General features: G+C 50.2%; 1 protein-coding gene across 1 annotated transcript in view; it reads left to right on the top strand.

Annotated features, from left to right (window-relative positions):
- STAG3 (STAG3 cohesin complex component) overlaps window positions 1-22986 on the top strand; it is a 43895-nt gene that overhangs the window by 17529 nt on the left and 3380 nt on the right. The window contains exons 13-29 of the mRNA XM_086871742.1: window positions 159-266; window positions 1742-1829; window positions 4050-4149; window positions 5788-5891; window positions 6827-6916; window positions 7506-7595; window positions 9045-9248; window positions 9971-10041; window positions 10598-10685; window positions 12501-12581; window positions 14075-14164; window positions 14956-15094; window positions 17069-17184; window positions 17960-18061; window positions 19660-19805; window positions 20906-21241; window positions 22684-22817. Of these exons, the coding sequence (XP_086727868.1) occupies window positions 159-266; window positions 1742-1829; window positions 4050-4149; window positions 5788-5891; window positions 6827-6916; window positions 7506-7595; window positions 9045-9248; window positions 9971-10041; window positions 10598-10685; window positions 12501-12581; window positions 14075-14164; window positions 14956-15094; window positions 17069-17184; window positions 17960-18061; window positions 19660-19805; window positions 20906-21241; window positions 22684-22817 (2087 nt within the window). The remainder of the gene's footprint in view (window positions 1-158; window positions 267-1741; window positions 1830-4049; window positions 4150-5787; window positions 5892-6826; window positions 6917-7505; window positions 7596-9044; window positions 9249-9970; window positions 10042-10597; window positions 10686-12500; window positions 12582-14074; window positions 14165-14955; window positions 15095-17068; window positions 17185-17959; window positions 18062-19659; window positions 19806-20905; window positions 21242-22683; window positions 22818-22986) is intronic.

Raw genomic sequence — 22986 nt, 5'->3', positions numbered from 1 at the left:
ATGGGGGGGAGGAGCCGGAATTCGGCCCCAGGGATTGGGAATTTGGCTCCAGGGGGCCCCGAAATCCCGGGATTTTTTGGTGGGGGGGTTTTGGGGGATCCCGGGGATTTTGGGAATTCCGGGAATTCTGGGAATTTCGGGAATTCCCGGCGTTGCAGGGCTCTGGAGGAGGCGCTGTCGGCCGAGGATTGCCGGAGCGTTTTCCCCGTGGTTTTCGTCTCCAGCCGCGCCCTGGCCACGGCGGCCGGGAAATTCCTGTTCCACAGGTGAAAATTCCCGGAATTCCGGCCCCAAATCCTGGGAATTCCAGCCAAAAATCCCAGGAATTCCCAGCCAAAAATCCCGGGAATTCCCAGCCAAAAATCCCAGGAATTCCCAGCCAAAAATCCCGGGAATTCCCAGCCAAAAATCCCGGGAATTCCCGCCCCAAATCCCGGGAATTCCCAGCCCCAAATCCCAGGAATTCCCAGCCAAAAATCCCGGGAATTCTGACCCCAAATCCCGGGAATTCCCAGCCCCAAATCCCAGGAATTCCCAGCCAAAAACCTGGGAATTCTGACCCCAAATCCTGAGAATTCCCAGCTAAAAATCCCGGGAATTCTGGCCCCAAAATCCTGCGATTTCAGTCCCAAAATCCTGGAAATTCCCAGCCAAAAATCCCGGGAATTCCAGCCTGAAAATCCTGGGAATTCCCAGCCAAATCCTGGGAATTCTAACCCCCAAAATCCCACGAATTCCAGTCCCCAAAATCCCGGGAATTCCCAGCCCGGAGCCTCTGGGCTCCCCTCCCCCCCCCCCAATCCCGGGGGGATTTTCTGGGAATCGGCTCCGGGTCCCTCCCAACATCTGGAATTTCCCAATCCTGGAATTTCCCAATCCTGGAATTTCCCAATCCTGGAATTTCCCAATCCCAAAATTTCCCAATCCCAAAATTTCCCAATCCCAAAATTTCCCAATCCTGGAATTTCCCAATCCCGGAATTTCCCAATCCTGGAATTTTTCCCTGTTTTTCCCCCCGTTTTTCCTGGTGTTTTTCCCGGTGTTTTTCCCATTTTTCCCCATTTTCCCCCCCATTTTTTCCCGCTTTTCCCCCCGTTTTTCCCGGTGTTTTTCCCCTTTTTCCCCCGTCTTTTCCCATTTTTCCCGGTGTTTTTGCCATTTTTCCCATTTTTCCCATTTTTCCCCCCGTTTTCCCCCCATTTTTTCCCATTTTTCCCGGTGTTTTTCCCCATTTTTCCCATTTTTCCCGGTGTTTTTCCCGTTTTTCCTGTTTTTCCCCCCGTTTTTCCCAGTGTTTTTCCCATTTTTCCCGGTGTTTTTCCCCCCGTTTTTCCCATTTTTCCCCATTTTTCCCCCCGTTTTTCCTGTTTTCCCCCCGTTTTTCCCGGTGTTTTTCCTGGTGTTTTTTCCAGTGTTTTTCCCATTTTCCCCATTTTCCCCATTTTTCCCCCCGTTTTTTCCCGTTTTTCCCGGTGTTTTTCCCGTTTTTCCCGGTGTTTTTCCCGTTTTTCCCCGTTTTTTCTCGTTTTTTCCCGTTTTCCCCCCGTTTTTCCCATTTTTCCCGGTGTTTTTCCCGTTTTCCCCCCGTTTTTTCCCGTTTTTCCCCCGTTTTTTCCCGTTTTTCCCGTTGTTTTTCCCGTTTTTTCCCGTTTTTTCCAGTTTTTCCCCGTTTTTCCCCCCATTTTTCCCCCGGTTTTTCCCGTTTTTTCCCGTTTTTTCCCGTTTTTCCCCCGTTTCCCAGGCTCCTGGATCCGCAGCGCCGCGGGAACGGCCCCGGGGACAATCGGAGCTTCTTCCTCAGCCTCGTCGGCTTCTTCCTGGAATCCGGGGTGAGGGAAAATCCGGGAATGCCGGGAATGCCCGAGGGGGAAAATCCGGGAATGCCGGGAATGCCCCAGGGGGAAAATCCGGGAATGCCGGAGGGGGAAAAATCTGGGAATTCCCGAGGGGGAAAATCCGGGAATGCCGGGTGGGAAATCCGGGAATGCCGGGAATTCCAGAGGGGGAAAAATCCGGGAATGCCGGGAATGCCCCAGGGGGAAAATCCGGGAATGCCGGAGGGGGAAAAATCTGGGAATTCCCGAGGGGGAAAATCCGGGAATGCCGGGTGGGAAATCCGGGAATGCCGGGAATTCCAGAGGGGGAAAAATCCGGGAATGCCGGAGGGGGAAAAATCCGGGAATGCCGGGAATGCCCGAGGGGGAAAAATCTGGGAATGCCGGGAATGCCCGAGGGGGAAAAATCTGGGAATGCCGGGAATGCCCGAGGGGGAAAAATCTGGGAATGCCCGAGGGGGAAAAACCGGGAATTCCGGGAATGCCCGAGGGGGAAAAATCCGGGAATGCCGGGAATGCCCGAGGGGGAAAATCCGGGAATGCCGGAGGGGGAAAAATCTGGGAATTCCCGAGGGGGAAAAATCCGGGAATTCCGGGAATTCCCGAGGGGGAAAATCCGGGAATGCCCGAGGGGAAAAATCCGGGAATGCCGGGAATTCCCGAGGGGGAGAAATCCGGGAATGCCGGGAATTCCCGAGGGGGAGAAATCCGGGAATTCCGGGAATGCCGGAGGGGGAAAATCCGGGAATTCCGGGAATGCCCGAGGGGGAAAATCCGGGAATTCCGGGTGGGAAATCCGGGAATGCCGGGAATGCCCGAGGGGGAAAATCCGGGAATTCTGGAGGGGAAAAATCTGGGAATTCTGGGTGGGAAATCCGGAAATTCTGGGAATTCCAGAGGGGGAAAATCTGGGAATTCTGGGAATTCCAGAGGGGGAAAAATCCGGGAATTCCAGGCGGGAAATCAGGGCGGGAAATCTGGGAATTGTGGGGAAAATCCGGGAATTCCAGGGGGGAAATCCGGGAATTCTGGGGGAGGAAATCTGGGGGAGGAAATCCGGGAATGCTGGGCGGAAAAATCCAGGAATTCCGAGCGGGAATTTTTGGGCAATGTTTTGGGAATGTTCTGGGGTTTTTTTGGGAATTCTTTGGGAATTTTTGCAGATTTTTTTCTGGAACGTTCTGGGAATTTTTTGGGAATATTTTGGGAATGTTCTGGGAATGTTCTGGGAATATTTCAGGAATTTTTTGGGATTTTTTGGGGAATATTTCGGGAATGTTTCGGGAACGTTCCGGGAATTATTTGGGAATATTCTGGGAACGCTCTGGGATTTTTTTGGGATTTTTTGGGAATATTCTGGGAACGTTCTGGGATTTTTTGGGAATATTTTGGGAATGTTTCAGGAATTTTTTGGGAATATTTTGGGATTTTTTTGGGAATTTTCGGGGAATTTTTTGGGAATATTCTGGGATTTTTTGGGAATGTTCTGGGAACGTTCTGGGATTTTTTTTACGATTTTTTGGGAATGTTCTGGGAATGTTCTGGGATTTTTTTGGGAATATTTTGGGAATACTCTGGGAACGTTGTGGGAACGTTCTGGGATTTTTTTGGGATTTTTTGGGAATATTCTGGGAATTTTTTGGGAACGTTGTGGGATTTTTTTGGGAATATTCTGGGAACGTTCTGGGAACGTTCTGGGATTTTTTTGGGAATATTTTGGGAATATTCTGGGAACGCTGTGGGATTTTTTTGGGATTTTTTGGGAATGTTCTGGGAACGTTCTGGGATTTTTTTGGGATTTTTTGGGAATTTTTTGGGAATGTTCTGGGATTTTTTTGGGATTTTTTGGGAACGTTCTGGGAACGTTCTGGGATTTTTTTGGGAATATTTTGGGAATACTCTGGGAACGCTGTGGGAACGTTGTGGGATTTTTTTGGGATTTTTTGGGAATGTTCTGGGAACGTTGTGGGATTTTTTTGGGAATATTTTGGGAATATTCTGGGAACGTTCTGGGGTTTTTTTGGGATTTTTTTGGGAATGTTGTGGGAACATTCTGGGATTTTTTGGGAATATTCTGGGAATTTTTTGGGAATGTTCTGGGATTTTTTTGGGATTTTTTGGGAATGTTCTGGGAACGTTCTGGGATTTTTTTGGGAATATTTTGGGAATATTCTGGGAACGCTGTGGGAACGTTTCCGGAACGTTCCGGCGCAGCTGCACGAGCACGGCGCGTACCTGGTGGATTCCCTGTGGGATTGCGCCGGGAGCCGCCTGCGGGACTGGGACACGGCGATAGGGATGTTACTGGGAAACGGTGAGTGGGAAACTGGTTTATACTGGGATAAACTGGGATTGAACTGGGATAGACTGGGAATGGGACTGGGACACGGCGATAGCGATGTTACTGGGAAACGGTGAGAGTTATACTGGGTTATACTGGGATAAACTGGGAATGGGACTGGGACACGGCGATAGCAATGTTACTGGGGAATGGTGAGAGTTATACTGGGATTGAACTGGGATTGAACTGGGAATGAACTGGGATGGACTGGGATAAACTGGGATGGGACTGGGACACGGCGATAGGGATGTTACTGGGGAACGGTGAGAGTTAAACTGGGATAAACTGGGATAAACTGGGAATGGGACTGGGACACGGCGATAGGAATGTTACTGGGGAATGGTGAGTGGGAAACTGGGATAAACTGGGATTGAACTGGGACACGGCGATAGGGATGTTACTGGGGAATGGTGAGTGGGAAACTGGGATAGACTGGGACAGACTGGGATGGACTGGGATAAACTGGGAATGAACTGGGATAAACTGGGACAGACTGGGATAAACTGGGAATGGGACTGGGACACGGCGATAGGGATGTTACTGGGGAACGGTGAGAGTTAAACTGGGATAAACTGGGATAAACTGGGATTGAACTGGGAATGGGACTGGGAATGAACTGGGAATGGGACTGGGACACGGTGATAGGGATGTTACTGGGGAACGGTGAGAGTTAAACTGGGATAGACTGGGAGAGACTGGGATGGACTGGGATAAACTGGGAATGAACTGGGAACGGACTGGGAGGGACTGGGAGGGACTGGGATGGACTGGGAATGAACTGGGAGGGACTGGGAGGGACTGGGAGGGACTGGAATCAACTGGGAATGGGCTGGGATGGGTTGGGATAAACTGGGAATAAACTGGTTTAAACTGGGATGGGACTGGAAGGAACTGGGACAAACTGGGAATGGACTGGGACAAACTGGGAGGGACTGGGACAAACTGGGACAAACTGGGAATGGACTGGGACAAACTGGGATGGGATTGGTTTAAACTGGGACGAACTGGTTTAAGCTGGGATGGGACTGGGACAAACTGGGGTGGGATTGGTTTAAACTGGGAATAAACTGGTTTAAACTGGGAATGGACTGGGACAAACTGGGACAAACTGGGAATGGACTGGGACAAACTGGGATGAGATTGGGACAAACTGGGATGGGATTGGTTTAAACTGGGATGAACTGGTTTAAACTGGGATGGGATTGGTTTAAACTGGGATGAACTGGTTTAAACTGGGAGGGAGCCCAAGCGGCGCCTCCATTCCCGTTCCCACTCCAAACTGGGATTTCCCTGCCCCAAACTGGTTTGTACTGGTTCAGACCGGTTCCAACTGGTTTATACTGGTTCAGACCGGTTCAAACTGGTTTATACTGGTTCAGACCGGTTCAAACTGGTTTATACTGGTTTATACTGGTTTATACTGGTTCAGACCGGTTCAAACTGGTTTATACTGGTTCAGACCGGTTCAAACTGGTTTATACCGGTTCAGACCGGTTCAAACTGGTTTGTACTGGTTCAGACCGGTTCAAACTGGTTTATACTGGTTTATACCGGTTCAAACTGGTTTATACTGGTTCATACTGGTTGTTACTGGTTTCTCCTGGCGGGCAGGGCTGGAGCTGCGAGAGGAGAAGGCGCTGCTGGAGCTGCTGAGCTCGGGGGGGCTCCGGCTGTGCCGGGGGCTGCCCCCCCTGGGCCGCGGCCCCGCCGGGAAGGTTCCGGAACGCCCGGGATCCGCGGGAATCCGGGAATGCCGGGGGGGGCGGGGGGGGGGGGGATTCTCGGGGGAGTTTGGGGGGATTTGGGGGAATTTTTGGGAATTTTTTGGGAATTTTTTTTGGATTTTTTGGGGAATTTTTGGGGGATTTTTTGATTTTTTGGGGGAATTTTTTTTGGATTTTTGGGGGATTTTTGGGATTTTTTGGGGATTTTTTTGGGGATTTTTTGGGGATTTTTTGGGGATTTTTTGGGATTTTTTGGGGGATTTTTTGGGGGATTTTTTGGGAATTTTTGGGAATTTTTTTTGATTTTTGGGGGATTTTTTTGGGATTTTTTGGGGATTTTTTGGGGGATTTTTGGATTTTTGGGGGATTTTTTTTTGGGTTTTTGGGGGATTTTTGGGATTTTTGGGGGGATTTTTTTGGGGATTTTTTTGGGAATTTTTTTGGATTTTTGGGGAATTTTGGGGGGATTTTTGGGGATTTTTTTTTGGGAATTTTCTGTGAATTCTTGGAATTTCTTGGGGATTTTTTTGGGATTTTTTTGGGACTTTTTGGGGTTTTTTTGGGGGATTTTTGGGGGGAATTTTAGGGCTTTCATTTGGGAATTTTTAGGGAAATTTTTTGGGAATTTTTGGGAATTTTTTGGGGGGAATTTTGGGAGGATTTTGGGGATTTTTGGGAATTTTTTGGGGGGAATTTTGGGAGGATTTTGGGAATTTTTGGGAATTTTTTGGGGGGAATTTTGGGAGGATTTTGGGGATTTTTTGGGGGGAATTTTGGCCGTTTTTGGGGTGATTTTATGGGGATTTTTGGCCATCCCAGAATTTAAATGAATTTTAACCCTTCCATGGCCGGGAATCCCGGGGAATCCCTGGAATTCCGGGAATTCCGAGCCATTCCCAAAGCTTTTCCCGGTTTTTCCCGCCCAGGTCTCGGCCCGGGAGCGCCGGGAGCGGCTCCAGGAGAAATCGCGGCTGAGCCGGAGCCTCCTCCCGCTGCTGCCCCAGCTCCTGGAAAAGGTCGGGAATCCCGGGAATTCTGGGAATTCCGGGGGGTTTCCCTGCCTTTTCCCAAAAATTCCCAGGTTTTCCCAAAATTCCCAATTTTTCCCTGAAATTCCCATTTCTTTCCTCTTAAATTCTCATTTTCCCCCTGAAATTCCCATTTCCCCCCCCAAAATTCCCAATTTTCCCCCCCCCAAATTCCCAATTTTTCCCCCAAATTCCCAGTTTTTTCCCCGATATTCCCATTTTCCCCTTGAAATTCCCATTTTTTCCCCAAAATTGTCATTTTTGTCCCCAAAATTCCCATTTTCCCCCGTCATTCCCCTTTTTTTTCCCCAGATTCCCACTTTTCCCCCCCCGGAATTCCCGGAATTCCCATTTTTCCCCGTGGAATTCCCAGTTCTTTTCCCGCTGTCGTTCCCAGTTTTTCCCCCTGGAATTCCCAGGATTTCCTCCCAGAATTCCCGGTTTTTCCCGGCATTCATTCCCGTTCTTTCCCCGCTGTCATTCCCGGTTTCTCTCCCAGAATTCCCGGTTTTTCTCTGGAATTCCCGGTTTTTCCCGGGATTCATTCCCGTCCTTTCCCCCCCGCTGTCGTTGCCAGTTCTCGGCCGAGCCCGAGGCGGTGGCGGCGCTGCTGGAGCTGCTCCCGCACCTGGAGCTCGGAATGTTCCGGACGGCGCGGCTCGACAAGGTGGGCACCAGGAGGGACCAGTAGGGACCAGTACAGACCAGTACAAACCAGTACAGACCAGTACGGACCGGTTCAGACCAGTATAAACCAGTATAAACCGGTACAAACTGGTACAGACCAGTACAAACCAGTATAAACCAGTTCAGACCAGTCCATCCCAGTTTATCCCAGTGGATCCCAGTCCATCCCAGTCCATCCCAGTCCATCCCAGTCCATCCCAGTCCATCCCAGTTTATCCCAGTTTATCCCGGGTGTTTTTCCCAGGTCCTGGATCGGGTTCTGGAGCAGATCCTGGAGCTGTTCCGCTGCCACTCGGAGCCGGTTCCGGTTCCCCAGTGGATCCCAGTGGATCCCAGTGGATCCCAGTTTATCCCGGTTTATCCCAGTCCATCCCAGTCTATCCCAGTCCATCCCAGTTTATCCCGGTTTATCCCAGTTTATCCCGGGTGTTGTTCCCAGGTTCTGGATCGGGTTCTGGAGCGGATCCTGGAGCTGTTCCGCTGCCACTCGGAGCCGGTTCCGGTTCCCCTGATCCCATCCCAGTTTATCCCGGTTTATCCCAGTCTATCCCAGTCCATCCCAGTTTATCCCAGTCCATCCCAGTCCATCCCAGTTTATCCCGGTTTCCATTCCCAGGTCCTGGATCGGGTTCTGGAGCGGATCCTGGAGCTGTTCCGCTGCCACTCGGAGCCGGTTCCGGTTCCCCTGATCCCATCCCAGTCTATCCCAGTTTATCCCAGTTTATCCCAGTTTATCCCAGTTTATCCCAGTCCATCCCAGTTTCCATTCCCAGGTTTTGGATCGGGTTCTGGAGCGGATCCTGGAGCTGTTCCGGTGTCACTCGGAGCCGGTTCCGGTTCCCCTGATCCCATCCCAGTCTATCCCAGTCCATCCCAGTCCATCCCAGTTTATCCCAGTTTATCCTGGTTTATCCCGGTTTCCATTCCCAGGTCCTGGATCGGGTTCTGGAGCGGATCCTGGAGCTGTTCCGCTGCCACTCGGAGCCGGTTCCGGTTCCCCTGATCCCATCCCAGTTTATCCCAGTCCATCCCAGTTTATCCCAGTCCATCCCAGTCCATCCCAGTCCATCCCAGTTTCCATTCCCAGGTTCTGGATCGGGTTCTGGAGCGGATCCTGGAGCTGTTCCGGTGTCACTCGGAGCCGGTTCCGGTTCCCCTGATCCCATCCCGGTTTATCCCAGTTTATCCCAGTTTATCCCAGTTTATCCCAGTCCATCCCAGTCCATCCCAGTCCATCCCAGTCCATCCCGGTTTATCCCGGTTTCCATTCCCAGGTCCTGGATCGGGTTCTGGAGCGGATCCTGGAGCTGTTCCGCTGTCACTCGGAGCCGGTTCCGGTTCCCCAGTGGATCCCAGTGGATCCCAGTTTATCCCAGTTTATCCCAGTCCATCCCAGTTTATCCCAGTTTATCCCGGGTGTTGTTCCCAGGTTCTGGATCGGGTTCTGGAGCGGATCCTGGAGCTGTTCCGGTGCCACTCGGAGCCGGTTCCGGTTCTGGCCGCGGCCTCGCGGGCCCTGCGCTCGCTCTGCGACCCCGAGCTGCCCCTGGGGAGCCGCGGGGACATCGCCAGGGGACACCTGGGGGACACCTGGGCGGACAGGTGCCACCTGCAGGTGTCTGACGTCATCCAGGTGAGACATGTGACACACCTGGGGACACCTGGGACACACCTGGGGACACCTGGGACACACCTGGGACACACCTGGGGACACCTGGGACACACCTGGGGGGACAGGGACACACCTGGGGACACCCGGGGGGTCACAGACACACCTGGGGGGTCACAGACACACCTGGGGACATCGCCAGGGGACACCTGGGGGACACCTGGGCGGACAGGTGCCACCTGCAGGTGTCTGACGTCATCCAGGTGAGCCTGGGACACACCTGGGACATGTCTAGAACCCGATCTAGAACCGGGTCTAGAACCGGGTCTAGAACCGGGTCTAGAACCGCTCTAGAACCGAGTCTAGAACCGATCTAGAACCGAGTCTAGAACCGCTCTAGAACCGAGTCTAGAACCCGATCTAGAACCGATCTAGAACCGAGTCTAGAACCGAGTCTAGAACCCGATCTAGAACCGAGTCTAGAACCCGATCTAGAACCGAGCCTAGAACCGAGTCTAGAACCGAGTCTAGAACCGAGTCTAGAACGCACCTGGGGACACCTGGGGGGGACAGGGACACACCTGGGACACACCCGGGAACACCTGGGGGGTCACAGACACACCTGGGGGAGACAGGGACCCACCTGGGGACACCTGGGGACACCTGGGGGGGATTTGGGGACACCTGAGGGACACCTGGGGACCCCTGGGGTCTCACCTGGGTGTTTTGGGGTCCCACCTGGCCAGGTGAGGGTCCCGGACGAGGACGACCTTTACGCTCTGGCCGCCACCCTCAGGAGGCTCTCGGTGCTCTTCAGGTGACACCAGCGTCCCCAATGTCCCCAAATGTCCCCAAAATGTCCCCAAAATCCCCCAAAATGGCCCCAAATGGCCCCAAACGGCCCCAAAATGTCCCAAAATCCCCCAAAATGTCCCCAAAATGTCCCCAAAATGGCCCCAAATGGCCCCAAATGGCCCCAAACGGCCCCAAAATGGCCCCAAATGGCCCCAAATGTCCCCAAATGTCCCCAAACGGCCCCAAAATGTCCCAAAATGTCCCCAAATGTCCCCAAACGTCCCCAAATGGCCCCAAATGTCCCCAAAATGGCCCAAAATGTCCCCAAAATGTCCCCAAATGGCCCCAAATGTCCCCAAATGTCCCCAAACGGCCCCAAAATGTCCCAAAATGTCCCCAAATGTCCCCAAACGTCCCCAAATGGCCCCAAATGTCCCCAAAATGGCCCAAAATGTCCCCAAAATGTCCCCAAATGGCCCCAAATGGCCCCAAACGGCCCCAAAATGTCCCAAATGTCCCCATATTGGCCTCAAAATGGCCCAAATGTCCCCAATGTCCCCAAAATGTCCCCACTGCAGTGACCACGACCTGACCCCCTGGGGGCTCCTGGGGCCGCTCTCGCGGCTCCTGCGGCACCACCTGGACACCGGCGAGATCCCGGAACAGGTGAGGGGACACCTGGGGACACCTGGGACACACCTGGGGACACCTGGGGACACCTGGGGACACCTGGGGACACCTGGGACACACCTGGGGACACCTGGGGACACCTGGGGACACCTGGGGACACCTGGGGACACCTGGGGACAGCTGAGACACACCTGGGGACACCTGGGGACACCTGGGACACACCTGGGGACAGCTGGGGACAGCTGGGACACACCTGGGGACACCTGGGGACACCTGGGGACACCTGGGGACACCTGGGACACACCTGGGGACAGCTGGGGACACCTGGGGACACCTGGGGACACCTGGGGACAGCCGGGGACACCTGAGATACACCTGGGGACACCTGGGGACAGCTGGGGACACCTGGGGACACCTGGGGACAGCTGGGGACACACCTGGGACACACCTGGGGACACCTGGGGGGACATGGGGACACCAAAACCTCACCTGGGGACACCTGGGGACAGCTGAGACACACCTGGGGACAGCTGGGACACCTGGGGGGACATGGGGACACACCTGAGACACACCTGGGACACCTGGGGGGACATGGGGACACCTGGGGACACACCTGGGGGGACATGGGGACACACCTGGGGACACCTGGGGACAGCTGAGACACACCTGGGGACAGCTGGGGACAGCTGGGGGGACATGGGGACACACCTGGGGACACACCTGGGACACACCTGGGGACACCTGGGGACACATGGGGACACCTGGGGGGACATGGGACACACCTGGGGACACCTGGGACACCTGGGGGGACATGGGGACACCTGGGGACACACTTGGGGACACCTGGGACACCTGGGGACAGCTGGGACACACCTGAGACACACCTGGGGACACCTGGGGGGACATGGGGACACACCTGAGATACACCTGGGGACACCTGGGACACCAAAACCTCACCTGGGGACACCTGGGGACACCTGGGGACACTTCAGGGCCATTTCCAGAACTTTCAGGCCCATTTCGGGGCCGTTTTTGCCGTTCTTGGCTGCTTTGGGCTGGTTCGGGCCGTTCTTTGCCCGTTTTGGTCGTTTTTGGACACTTTTGGGCTGGTTTTGGGGTGGTTTTGGTCACTTTTGGGGTGGTTTTGGGGTGGTTTTGGGGTGGTTTTGCTGCTTTTGGACACTTTTGGGGTGGTTTTGGACACTTTTGGGGTGGTTTTGTTGGTTTTGGACACTTTTGGGGTGGTTTTGGGGTCATTCTTGTTGACTTCTGGCCATTTTTGTTGGTTTTTGTCGGTTTTTGGGGCCGTTTTTAGCCAGATTTTTGCCATTTCTGCCCATTTTTTGGTCGGTTTTTTGCCCATTTTTTGCCAGTTTTTTGCCATTTTTTGCCCATTTTTTACCCGTTTTTTGCCCGTTTTTACCCGTTTTTTTCCCATTTTTTGCCCGTTTTTTGCCCGTTTTTTGCCCATATTTTGCCAGTTTTTGCCCATTTTTTGCCATTTTTTGCCGTTTTTTGCCGTTTTTTTGCCCATTTTTTGCCATTTTTTGCCCATTTCTTGCCGTTTTTTGCTGTTTTTTGCCCGTTTTTTGCCTTTTTTGCCCATTCTTTGGCCTTTTTTTGCCAGTTTTTGCCCATTTTTTGCCCATTTTTTCCCCTTTTCTGGCCGTTCTTTGCCTGTTTTTTGCAGTTTTTTGCCCATTTTTTGCCCATTTTTTACCTTTTTTTGCCATTTTTTGCCCATTTTTTGCCCATTTTTTGCCGTTTTTTGCCGTTTTTTCTGTTTTTTTTCCGTTTTTTGCCGGTTTTTTCCGGTTTTGTGCCCGTTTTGGGCGCTGTCCCCCCCCGCAGGTGACGGTCCCGGCGCTCTCCTGCCTCTTCTTCCACCTGCTCTGGGAACTCTCCCGGATTCCCGACTCCGGAGCCGCCCCGGTGAGACGTTCCCAAAAAATCCTGAATTCCCAAAAATCCTGAATTCCCAAAAAATCCCATCCCAAAAAATCCCCAATTCCCAAAAATCCCATCCCCAAAATCCCAAAAAATCCCATCCCAAAAATCCTTCCCCAAAAATCCCACCCCAAAAAATCCTGAATTCCCAAAAAAATCCTGAATTCCCAAAAAAATCCTGAATTTCCCAAAAATCCCCAATTCCCAAAAATCCCATCCCAAAAAAATCCTGAATTCCCAAAAATCCTGAATTCCCAAAAAATCCCAAAAAATCCCCAGTCCCAGAATCCCAAAAAATCCTGAATTCCCCAAAAATCCCAGAATTCTCCAAAATCCCTGAATTCCTAAAAATCCCAAAAATTCCCCAATTCCTGAATTCCCCAAAAAATCCCATCCCAAAATTCCCTGAATTCCCTCAGTCCCACCCCAAATCCCGAAATTCCCCGAATTCCCCACCAAATTCGGGGAATTCCCGTTATTCCCGCCCCAGAATTCCATCAGAATGCCCATTTTTCCATGGAATTCCATGAAAATTCCATCAGAATTCCCGTTTTTCCCTGGAATTCCATGAGAATTCCCGTTTTTCCCCAGCAGGAGCGTCGGGAGTTCCTGTCCCGGGCGCTCTCCCTGTGCCCCCAGATCCCGAAATTCCCGAATTCCCACCCCAAATTTGGGCAATTCCCATTATTCCTGCCCCAGAATTCCCAGTTTTTCCATGGAATTCCATGAGAATTCCATGAGAATTCCCGTTTTTTCCCAGCAGGAGCGTCGGGAGTTCCTGTCCCGGGCGCGCCGGGCGCTCTCCCTGTGCCCCCAGATCCCGAAATTCCCAAATTCCCACCCCAAATTCGGGCAATTCCCGTTATTCCCGCCCCAGAATTCCCGGTTTTTCCCTGGAATTCCATGAGAATTCCCGTTTTCCCCAGCAGGAGCGTCAGGAATTCCTGTCCCGGGCGCGCCGGGCGCTCTCCCTGTGCCCCCAGATCCCAAAATTCCCGAATTCCCACCCCAAATTCGGGCAATTCCCACCCAGAATTCCATCAGAATTCCCGTTTTTCCCTGGAATTCCATGAGAATTCCCATTTTTTCCAGCAGGAGCGTCGGGAGTTCCTGTCCCGGGCGCGCCGGGCGCTCTCCCTGTGCCCCCAAATCCCCAAATTCCCCAAATTCCACCCCAAATTCGGGCAATTCCCGTTATTCCTGTCCCAGAATTCCCGGTTTTTCCATGGAATTCCATCAGAATTCCCGTTTTTCCATGGATTTCCCTGGAATTCCATGAGAATTCCCGTTTTTTCCCAGCAGGAGCGTCGGGAGTTCCTGTCCCGGGCGCGCCGGGCGCTCTCCCTGTGCCCCCAGATCCCCAAATTCCCGAATTCCCACCCCAAATTTGGGCAATTCCCGTTATTCCTGTCCCAGAATTCCCGTTTTTCCCTGGAATTCCATCAGAATTCCATGAGAATTCCCGTTTTTCCCAGCAGGAGCGTCAGGAATTCCTGTCCCGGGCGCGCCGGGCGCTCTCCCTGTGCCAGAGCTGCCTCTCGGAGCCCGAGCCCGGCCTGCGCCAGGAGGTTCCGGAACTTTCCGGGGGGAAATGAAAACAGCCCGGGAATGGCGGGGGAGGGGAGGACTGGGGGGGATTTTGGGGGGATTTGGGGAATTTTGGGGGGAATTTGGGAGAATTTTGGGATTTTGGGGAAATTTTGGGGGGATTTGAGGAATTTTGGGGGGATTTTGGGGGAATTTCAGAGGAATTTGGGAATATTTGGGGAATTTCAGGGAGAATTTTGGGGAATTTTGGGGGGATTTTGGGAAAACTGGGGGGAATTTGGGATATTTGAGGGAATTTTGGTGGAAATAGGGGGAATTTTGGGGGAAATTTGGGAATTTTGGGGGGGATTTGGGGGGAATTTGGGATATTTGGGGAATTTTGCTGGGAATTCAGGGGAATTTGGGAAAATTTAGGAGGAATTTGGGGAATTTTAGGGGATATTTGGGAGAATTTGGGGATGTTTTGGGGGGAATTTTGAGGATATTTGGGAGATATTTGGATTATTTGGGAAATTCAGGGCCGTTCTCCCCCAAATTATCTTCCAAAAAAATCCAAAAAATCTCCCCAAAAAATCCCCCAAAACTCCCAAAAAAACCCGGCAAAAAATCTCAAAAAATCTCAAAAAATTCCCCCAAAAATCTGGAAAAAATCCCAAAAAATCCCCCCAAAAATCCAAAAAAATTCCCAAAAAATTCCCAAAAAATTCCCCAAAAAATCCCCCAAAAATCCCAAAAAAATCCCCAAAAAATCCATAAAAAATCCCCCAAAATCCCCAAAGAATTCCCAGAGAATTCCCGTTTTTCCTGCCAGGCTCTGCTGGTTGTGAGCGACCTGCTGGTGCTGCTGGGCCCGGAGCTGCAGCCGGAGCCGGAGCTGCCGGCGCTGCTCAGCGCCGTCCTGGCCGATTTCGTGTTCCTGGAGCAGCCCCAGCCCGGCCCCGACGGCCTCGGTGAGACCCCGAGGGACCCCAATTCCCGGGGTTCATGGGGGGAGCTAGGGGAATGTCTGGGGGATTTTTGGGGAATTTTTTAGGAATTTTTTGGGAATTTTTTGGGAATTTTTTGGGATTTTTTATGGATTTTTTGAGGATTTTTTTGGATTTTTTTGGGATTTTTTGTAATTTTTGGGTGATTTTTTGGGGATTTTTTGGGATTTTTTGAGGATTTTTTTTGGATTTTTTTGGAATTTTTTGGGGATTTTTTGGGGATTTTTTTTGGATTTTTTGGGGATTTTTTGGGGATTTTTTTTGGATTTTTTGGGGATTTTTTTGAGGATTTTTTGGGGATTTTGAGGATTTTTTGAGTGGCGCTGCTCAGCGCCGTCCTGGCCGATTTCGTGTTCCTGGAGCAGCCCCAGCCCGGCCCCGACGGCCTCGGTGAGACCCCGAGGGACCCCAATTCCCGGGATTCATGGGGGGAGCTAGGGGAATGTCTGGGGAATTTTTTGGGAATTTTTTATGGATTTTTTATGGATTTTTTTAGATTTTTTTTAGGATTTTTTTTAGGATTTTTTTGGATTTTTTTGGAATTTTTTTGGGATTTTTTTGGGAATTTTTTTTGATTTTTTGAGGATTTTTTTGGTATTTTTTTTGGATTTTTTGAGGATTTTTTTGGATTTTTTTGGGATTTTTTGTAATTTTGGGGGGATTTTTTGGGGATTTTTTGGGATTTTTTGAGGATTTTTTTTGGATTTTTTTGGAATTTTTTGGGGATTTTTTGAAGATTTTTTTTTGATTTTTTGGGGATTTTTTTTGGATTTTTTGGGGATTTTTTGGGGATTTTTTGGGGATTTTTTTTGGATTTTTTGGGGATTTTTTGGGGATATTTTTGGATTTTTTTTTGATTTTTTGAGGATTTTTCTGGGATTTTTTGGGGATTTTTTGGGGATTTTTTGGGGATTTTTTTTGGATTTTTTGGGGATTTTTTGGGGATTTTTTTGAGGATTTTTTGGGGATTTTGAGGATTTTTTGAGTGGCGCTGCTCAGCGCCGTCCTGGCCGATTTCGTGTTCCTGGAGCAGCCCCAGCCCGGCCCCGACGGCCTCGGTGAGACCCCGAGGGACCCCAATTCCCGGGATTTATGGGGGGAGCTAGGGGAATGTCTGGGGAATTTTTGGGGAATTTTTTATGGATTTTTTATGGATTTTTTTAGATTTTTTTTAGGATTTTTTTAGGATTTTTTTGCGTTTTTTTCTAGGATTTTTTTGGGATTTTTTTTGGGATTTTTTTAAGGAGTTTTTGGGATTTTTTTTGGATTTTTTGAGGTTTTTTTTGGGATTTTTTTGGGATTTTTTTTCAGATTTTTTAAGGAGTTTTTGGGATTTTTTTAGGATTTTTTTGGGGTTTTTTTTGGATTTTTTTCAGGATTTTTTTGGAATTTTTTTGGATTTTTTGGAGAATTTTTTTTATTCTCGTTTATTCCCAATGTTTTTCCCACCATTCCCAATGTCATTCCCGATGTTTTTCTGGGTGTTTTTCCCGGTTTTTCCCGGTATTTTCCAGGTGTTTTTCCCGTTATTCCTGCTGTAATTCCCGATATTTTTCTGGGTGTTTTTCCCATTATTTCTTGTGCAATTCCCGATGTTTTTCCCGGTTTTTCCCGCCATTCCCGGATGTTTCCCAGCCTCCCCGCCTCCCTCTCCCGTCCCCATTCCCTCTGTAATTCCCAATATTTTTCCCGTTTTTCCCGGTATTTTTCTGGGTGATTTTCCCACCATTCCCGATGTTTTTCCCGGTGTTTTTCCCGGTTTTTCCGGATGTTTTCCCAGCCTCCCCGCCCTCCCTCTCCCGCCACTGCTCCCTCTGTCATTCCCGGTATTTTTCCCAGTATTTTTCCCGCCATTCCCGGTGTTTTTCCCGCCATTCCCGATGCCATTCCCGATGTTTTTCCCGGTTTTTCCCGGTATTTTTCCGGATGTTTTCCCAGCCTCCCCGCCCTCCCTCTCCCGCCGCCGCTCCCTCCTGGCCGCTTTCTGCAAGCCGCTGCTCCGGGGGTCGCTCCCGCTCCGCGCCGCCTCCGACGTCTTCAAACGATATTCCAAGGTCTGGGAATTCCCGGGAATTCCCCTGGGAAACCCCCTGGGAAACCCCTGGGAAACCCCCTGGGAAACCCCTGGGAAACCCCTGGGAAACCCCCTGGGAAACCCCTGGGAATTCCCCTGGGAAACCCCTGGGAATTCCCCTGGGAAACCCCCGGGAAACCCCTGGGAAACCCCCTGGGAAACCCCCTGGGAATTCCCCTGGGAAACCCCTGGGAAACCCCTGGGAATTCCCCTGGGAAACCCCTGGGAAACCCCCGGGGAAACCCCTGGGAAACCCCTGGGAAACCCCTGGGAAACCCCTGGGAATTCCCCTGGGAAACCCCTGGGAAACCCCTGGGAAACCCCTGGGAATTCCCAAACCCCTCCCCCCACGTCGGGAATTCCAAACCCCACCCCCCCCGGAATTCCCGGGAATTTCCAACCCCCCCTCCCCCCTCAAAATTGGGAATTTCCTGGGAATTCTGAGCCCCCTCCCCCCATCAGGAATTTCCTGGGAATTCCCGGGAATTCCAAACCTCCCCCCCCCATTGGGAAATTCCCGGGAATTCCCAAAATTCCCATCCCTGGAATTCCCGGGAATTTCATTGGGAATTTGGAATTCCCGGGAATCCCAAGCCCCGCCCCCATTGGGAATTCCCTGGGAGATTTCCCGGGAATTCCCAGCCCCGCCCCCCTGGGGAATTCCCTGGGGGATTTCCCGGGAATTCCCAAGCCCCGCCCCCTTTGGGGAATTCCCTGGGGGGTTTCCCGGGAATTCCCGGCCCCTTTTCCCGCAGTTTTCCGAGGATTTCGGTGACATCATCCGGGAGACGCTGCGCCGCACGCGGGAGCGCCACGGACAGGAGTGGCCGTCGGTGCTGCTGCTCAGCCTCACCCAGGTACCGGAAAATTCCCAAAATTCCCAAAATTCCCGGAATTCCGGGGGTCCTGAGAGCACCTGGAGCTGCTCAGCCTCACCCAGGTACCAGGAAATTCCCAAAATTCCCAAAATTCCCGGAATTCCGGGGGTCCTGGGTGTCGGTGCTGCTGCTCAGCCTCACCCAGGTACCGGAAAATTCCCAAAATTCCCAAAATTCCCGGAATTCCAGAGGCCCTGGGAGCCCCTGGAGCTGCTCAGCCTCACCCAGGTACCGGGGCAGAATTCCCAAAATTCCCAAAATTCCCGGAATTCTGGGGGTCCTGGGAGCCCCTGGAGCTGCTCAGCCTCACCCAGGTACCGGAAAATTCCCAAAATTCCCGGAATTCCCAAAATTCCTGGGAATCCCAGAATTCCAGGGGGTTCCGGGAGCTTCTGGGGGTTTTTGGGAATTTTTGGGAATTTTTTTTTGATTTTTTGGGGATTTTTTTGGATTTTTTGGGGATTTTTTTGGAATTTTTTGGGATTTTTTTTTTGGAATTCTCTTAGAATTTTTTCAGGGATTTTTATTTTTATTTTTTTTTGGAATTTCTTGGAATTCTCTTGGAATTTTTTGGGAATTTGGGGGGGTGGATTTTTTTGAGGAATTTTTCCAGGAATTTTTTTTTTTGGGAATTTTCCCCGAGTTTTCCCGCCCAGATTTTCCCGGGAATTTCCCCCCCCCCCCCCCAAATTCCCCAAAAAATTCCAAGAGAATTCCAAAAAAAATTCCCAAAAAAATTCCAAAAAATCCCAAAAAAATCCGAAAAAATCCCAAAAAATTCCCAAAAAATTCCAAAAAAATCAAAAAAAATCCAAAAAAATCCCAAAAAATTTCCCAAAAAATCCCCCAAAAATCCAAAAAAAATCCCAAAAAATCCCCCAAAAATCCAAAAAAATTCCCCAAAAAATTCCCAAAAAATCCCAAAAAAATCCAAAAAAATTCCCAAAAAATCCCCAAAAAATAAAAAAAAAAATTCCCAAAAAATCCCCCAAAAATCCAAAAAAATTCCCAAAAAATCCCAAAAAAATCCCAAAAAAATTCCCCAAAAAATTCCCAAAAAATCCCAAAAAAATCCAAAAAAATCCCCAAAAAATTCCCAAAAAGTCCCAACAAAATTCCCCAAAAAATTCCCAAAAAATCCCAAAAAAATCCAAAAAAATCCCCAAAAAATCCCAAAAAAGTCCCAACAAAATTCCCCAAAAAATTCCCAAAAAATCCCAAAAAAATCCAAAAAAATCCCGAAAAAATCCCAAAAAAATTCCCCAAAAAATTCACCAAAAATCCCAAAAAAATCCAAAAAAATCCCAAAAAAATTCCCAAAAAATCCCCAAAAAATCCAAAAAAATCCCAAAAAAATCCCAAAAAAATTCCCCAAAAAATTCCCCAAAAAATCCCAAAAAAATCCAAAAAAATCCAAAAAAATCCCAAAAAAATTCCCAAAAAATCCCAAAAAATTCCCCAAAAAATTCCCAAAAAATCCCAAAAAAATCCAAAAAATTCCCAAAAAAATTCCCAAAAAATTCCCAAAAAAATCCCAAAAAATCCCCAAAAAATTCCAAGAATTTTTATTTTCCCAGCTTTTCACGGAGCTGCTGCTCCAGGAGGGCCCCGACGTGCGGGGGCTCCCGGAATTCCGGGAAATTCGGGATCTGGGCCGGAGATTTTCCCTCTTCTTCAGCCTCCGGCACCTCCGGCACCGGCGGGCGCTGCTGCGGCTGCACAGGTGCGGGGAAAGCACGGAATTCCGGGGAAATCCGGGAAAATTCCGGGAATTCCGGGGGAATCCGGGAAAAATCCCGGAATTCCGGGGGGATCCGGGAAAAAATCCCGGAATTCCGGGGAAATCTGGGGAAAATCCCGGAATTCCGGGGAAATCCGGGGAAAATCCGGGAATTCCGGGGAAATCCGGGAAAATTCCGGAATTCCGGGGAAATCCGGGAAAAATCCCGGAATTCCGGGGAAATCCGGGAAAAATCCCGGAATTCCGGGGAAATCCGGGAAAAATCCCGGAATTCCGGGGGGAATCTGGGAAAAAGCCTGGAATTTCTGGGGGAAATCTGGGAATTCGGGAGGAAAAATGGGGGAAATCTGGGAATTCTGGGGGAAATTTGGGAATTCTGGGGGGAAATTTGGGAATTCTGGGGGAAATCTGGGAAAAATCCCGGAATTCTGGGGGAAATTTGGGAATTCCAGGAATTTTGGGGGGAAATTTGGGAATTCTGGGAGGAAATTTGGGAATTCCGGGGGAAATCTGGGATTAATCAGGGAATTCCCAGGGGAAAAACAGGGAATTTCAGGGGAAACTTGGGAATTCTGGGGGAAATCTGGGAAAAATCGGGGAAAATCTGGGAATTCTGGGGGAAAAATTGGGAAAAATCCAGGAAAAATCTGGGAGTTCTGGGAAAAAAATGTGAATTTTGGGAAAAATCCTTTGGGGAATTTTGGGAATTTTGGGGCTGGATTTGGGACGGGATTTTTGGGAATTTGGGGCTGGAATTTTGGGAATTTTGGGAATTCTGGGGCTGGATTTTTGTGGAATTTTGGGGAATTTCGGGGCTGGAATTTTGGGGAATTTTGGGGATGAATTTTTTGGGAATTTCTGGGAATTCCGGGGCTGGATTCGGGATGGAATTTTGGGAATTTTGGGGCTGGAATTTTGTGGAATTTTGGGGCTGGATCTGGGACGGGATTTTGGGAATTTTGAGGATGAATTTTTGGGAAATTTCCGTGAATTCTTTGGGGGAATTTCCCCTCCCCTCCCCCCCCCTTTCCTGATCCCGACTTTTCCCGGGAATTCCCGGGGGTTTCTCCCCTCCCCCACAGCGAGGGGATCCAGTTCGCGCTGCAGCCGGGAACGCCGGGAACGCCGGGAATTCCGGCGGGAAATCTGGGAATTCCGGCGGGAAACGCGGGAATTCCGGCGGGAAACCCGGGAATTCCGGCGGGAAATCTGGGAATTCCGGCGGGAAATGCAGGAATTCCGGCGGGAAACTCGGGAATCCTGGCGGGAAATCTGGGAATTCCGGCGGGAAACTCGGGAATCCCGGGAATTCCGGCGGGAATTCCGGGGATCCCGGGGGGTTTCCCGCTGACCCTGCCCTTCCTGGAGGTGCTGAGCGAGTTCTCGCCGCGGCTGCCGGGGCAGGACCGGGCGCCCCTGTGAGCACGGAACGTTCCGGAAAAAACAAACCGGGAATGACGGGGGGGGGATGGGAAAAACCCGGGAATTCCGGAGAAAAACCGGGAATGACGGGGGGGAAAACCGGGAATGACGGGGGGGGAAATCCGGGAATGACGGGGGGGGAAATCCGGGAATTTGGGAATGCCGGGGGAGGGAATGCGGGAGAATTTGGAGGGGGAGTTTGGGGTGATTTTGGGTGATTTTGGGGTTTTTTTGGGGTGTTTTGGGTGATTCTGGGTTAATTTTGGGTAATTTTGGTGATTTTGGGTTGATTTTGGGTGAATTTTGGGGTAATTTTGGGTGATTTTGGGTGAATTTTGGCTCAATTTTGGAGTAATTTGGGCTGTTTTGGGTTAATTCTGGGTGAATTTTGGGCCGTTATGGGTGATTTTGGGGTAATTTTGTTTTGGGGTAATTTTGGGTGATTTTGGGTGAATTTTGGGGTAATTTTGTTGATTTTGGGGTAATTTTGGGCTGTTTCGGGTGATTTTGGATGATTTTGGGTGATTTTGGGGTAATTTTGGGTGATTTTGGGTGAATTTTGTTGATTTTGGGGTAATTTTGGGTGATTTTGGGTGAATTTTGGTCCGTTCTGGGTTAATTCTGGGTGAATTTTATTGATTTTGGGGTGATTTTGGGCCGTTCTGGGCCAGACTGGGTTAATTTTGGGGTAATTTGGGCTGTTTTGGGTGATTTTGGGGTAATGAATTTTGGGCTGTTTTGGGGTGAATTTTGTTGATTTTGGGGTGATTTTGGGGTAATTTTGGGCCAGGCTGGGTTAATTTTGGGTGGATTTTGGGTGATTTTGGGGTAATTTTATTGATTTTGGGTGAATTCTGGGTGAATTTTGTTGATTTTGGGGTAATTCCGGGCCAGGCTGGGTGAATTTTGGTCCGTTTTGGGTGAATTTTGGGTGATTTTGGGTTAATTCTGGGTGAATTTTGTTGATTTTGGGTGGATTTTGGGTGATTTTGGGCTGATTTTGGGGTAATTTTGGGGTAATTTTGGGCCGTTTATGGGCTGTTTTGGGTGATTTTGGGGTAATTTTGGGGTAATTCCGGGCCAGGCTGGGTTAATTTTGGGTGAATTTTGTTAATTTTGGGTGGATTTTGGGTGATTTTGGGGTAATTTTATTGATTTTGGGTGAATTCTGGGTGAATTTTGTTGATTTTGGGGTAATTTTGGGGTAATTCTGGGTGAATTTTGTTGATTTTGGGGTAATTCCGGGCCAGGCTGGGTGAATTTTGGGTGGATTTTGGGTGATTTTGGGTTAATTCTGGGTGAATTTTGTTAATTTTGGGTGGATTTTGGGTGATTTTGGGCTGATTTTGGGGTAATTTTGGGTGATTTTGGGTGAATTTTGTTAATTTTGGGTGATTTTGGGTGATTTTGGGCTGATTTTGGGTGAATTTTGGGCCAGGCTGGCGCTGCTGGAGCGAAGGTGCCGCGAGCGGGGGCTGGGCCCCGATTTTGGGGGGAATTGCGGGGATTTGGGGGCTCCCCTGCTCTGCTACCGCCGCTCCCTGAGCGCCCCCCAGGCGGCCCCGAGCGCCGGTGAGAGCCCAGAAATGGGGGGAAAAATCGGGAATTGGGGAAAATCCCGGGAATGGCGGCGGGGGAGGGGAAAGGCCAAATTCCCACGGGGGAAAAACGGGAATTTGGGGGGAAAAAACCGGGAATTTTGGGATAAAAATCTCGATTTTAGGGGGAAAAAATGTGAATT

The sequence above is a fragment of the Cyanistes caeruleus genome, chromosome 37, assembly GCF_971803275.1.
Source record: "Cyanistes caeruleus chromosome 37, bCyaCae1.hap1.1, whole genome shotgun sequence".
In the NCBI taxonomy this organism is placed as follows: domain Eukaryota; kingdom Metazoa; phylum Chordata; class Aves; order Passeriformes; family Paridae; genus Cyanistes; species Cyanistes caeruleus.
This window is presented reverse-complemented; position numbering and strand designations above follow the sequence as displayed.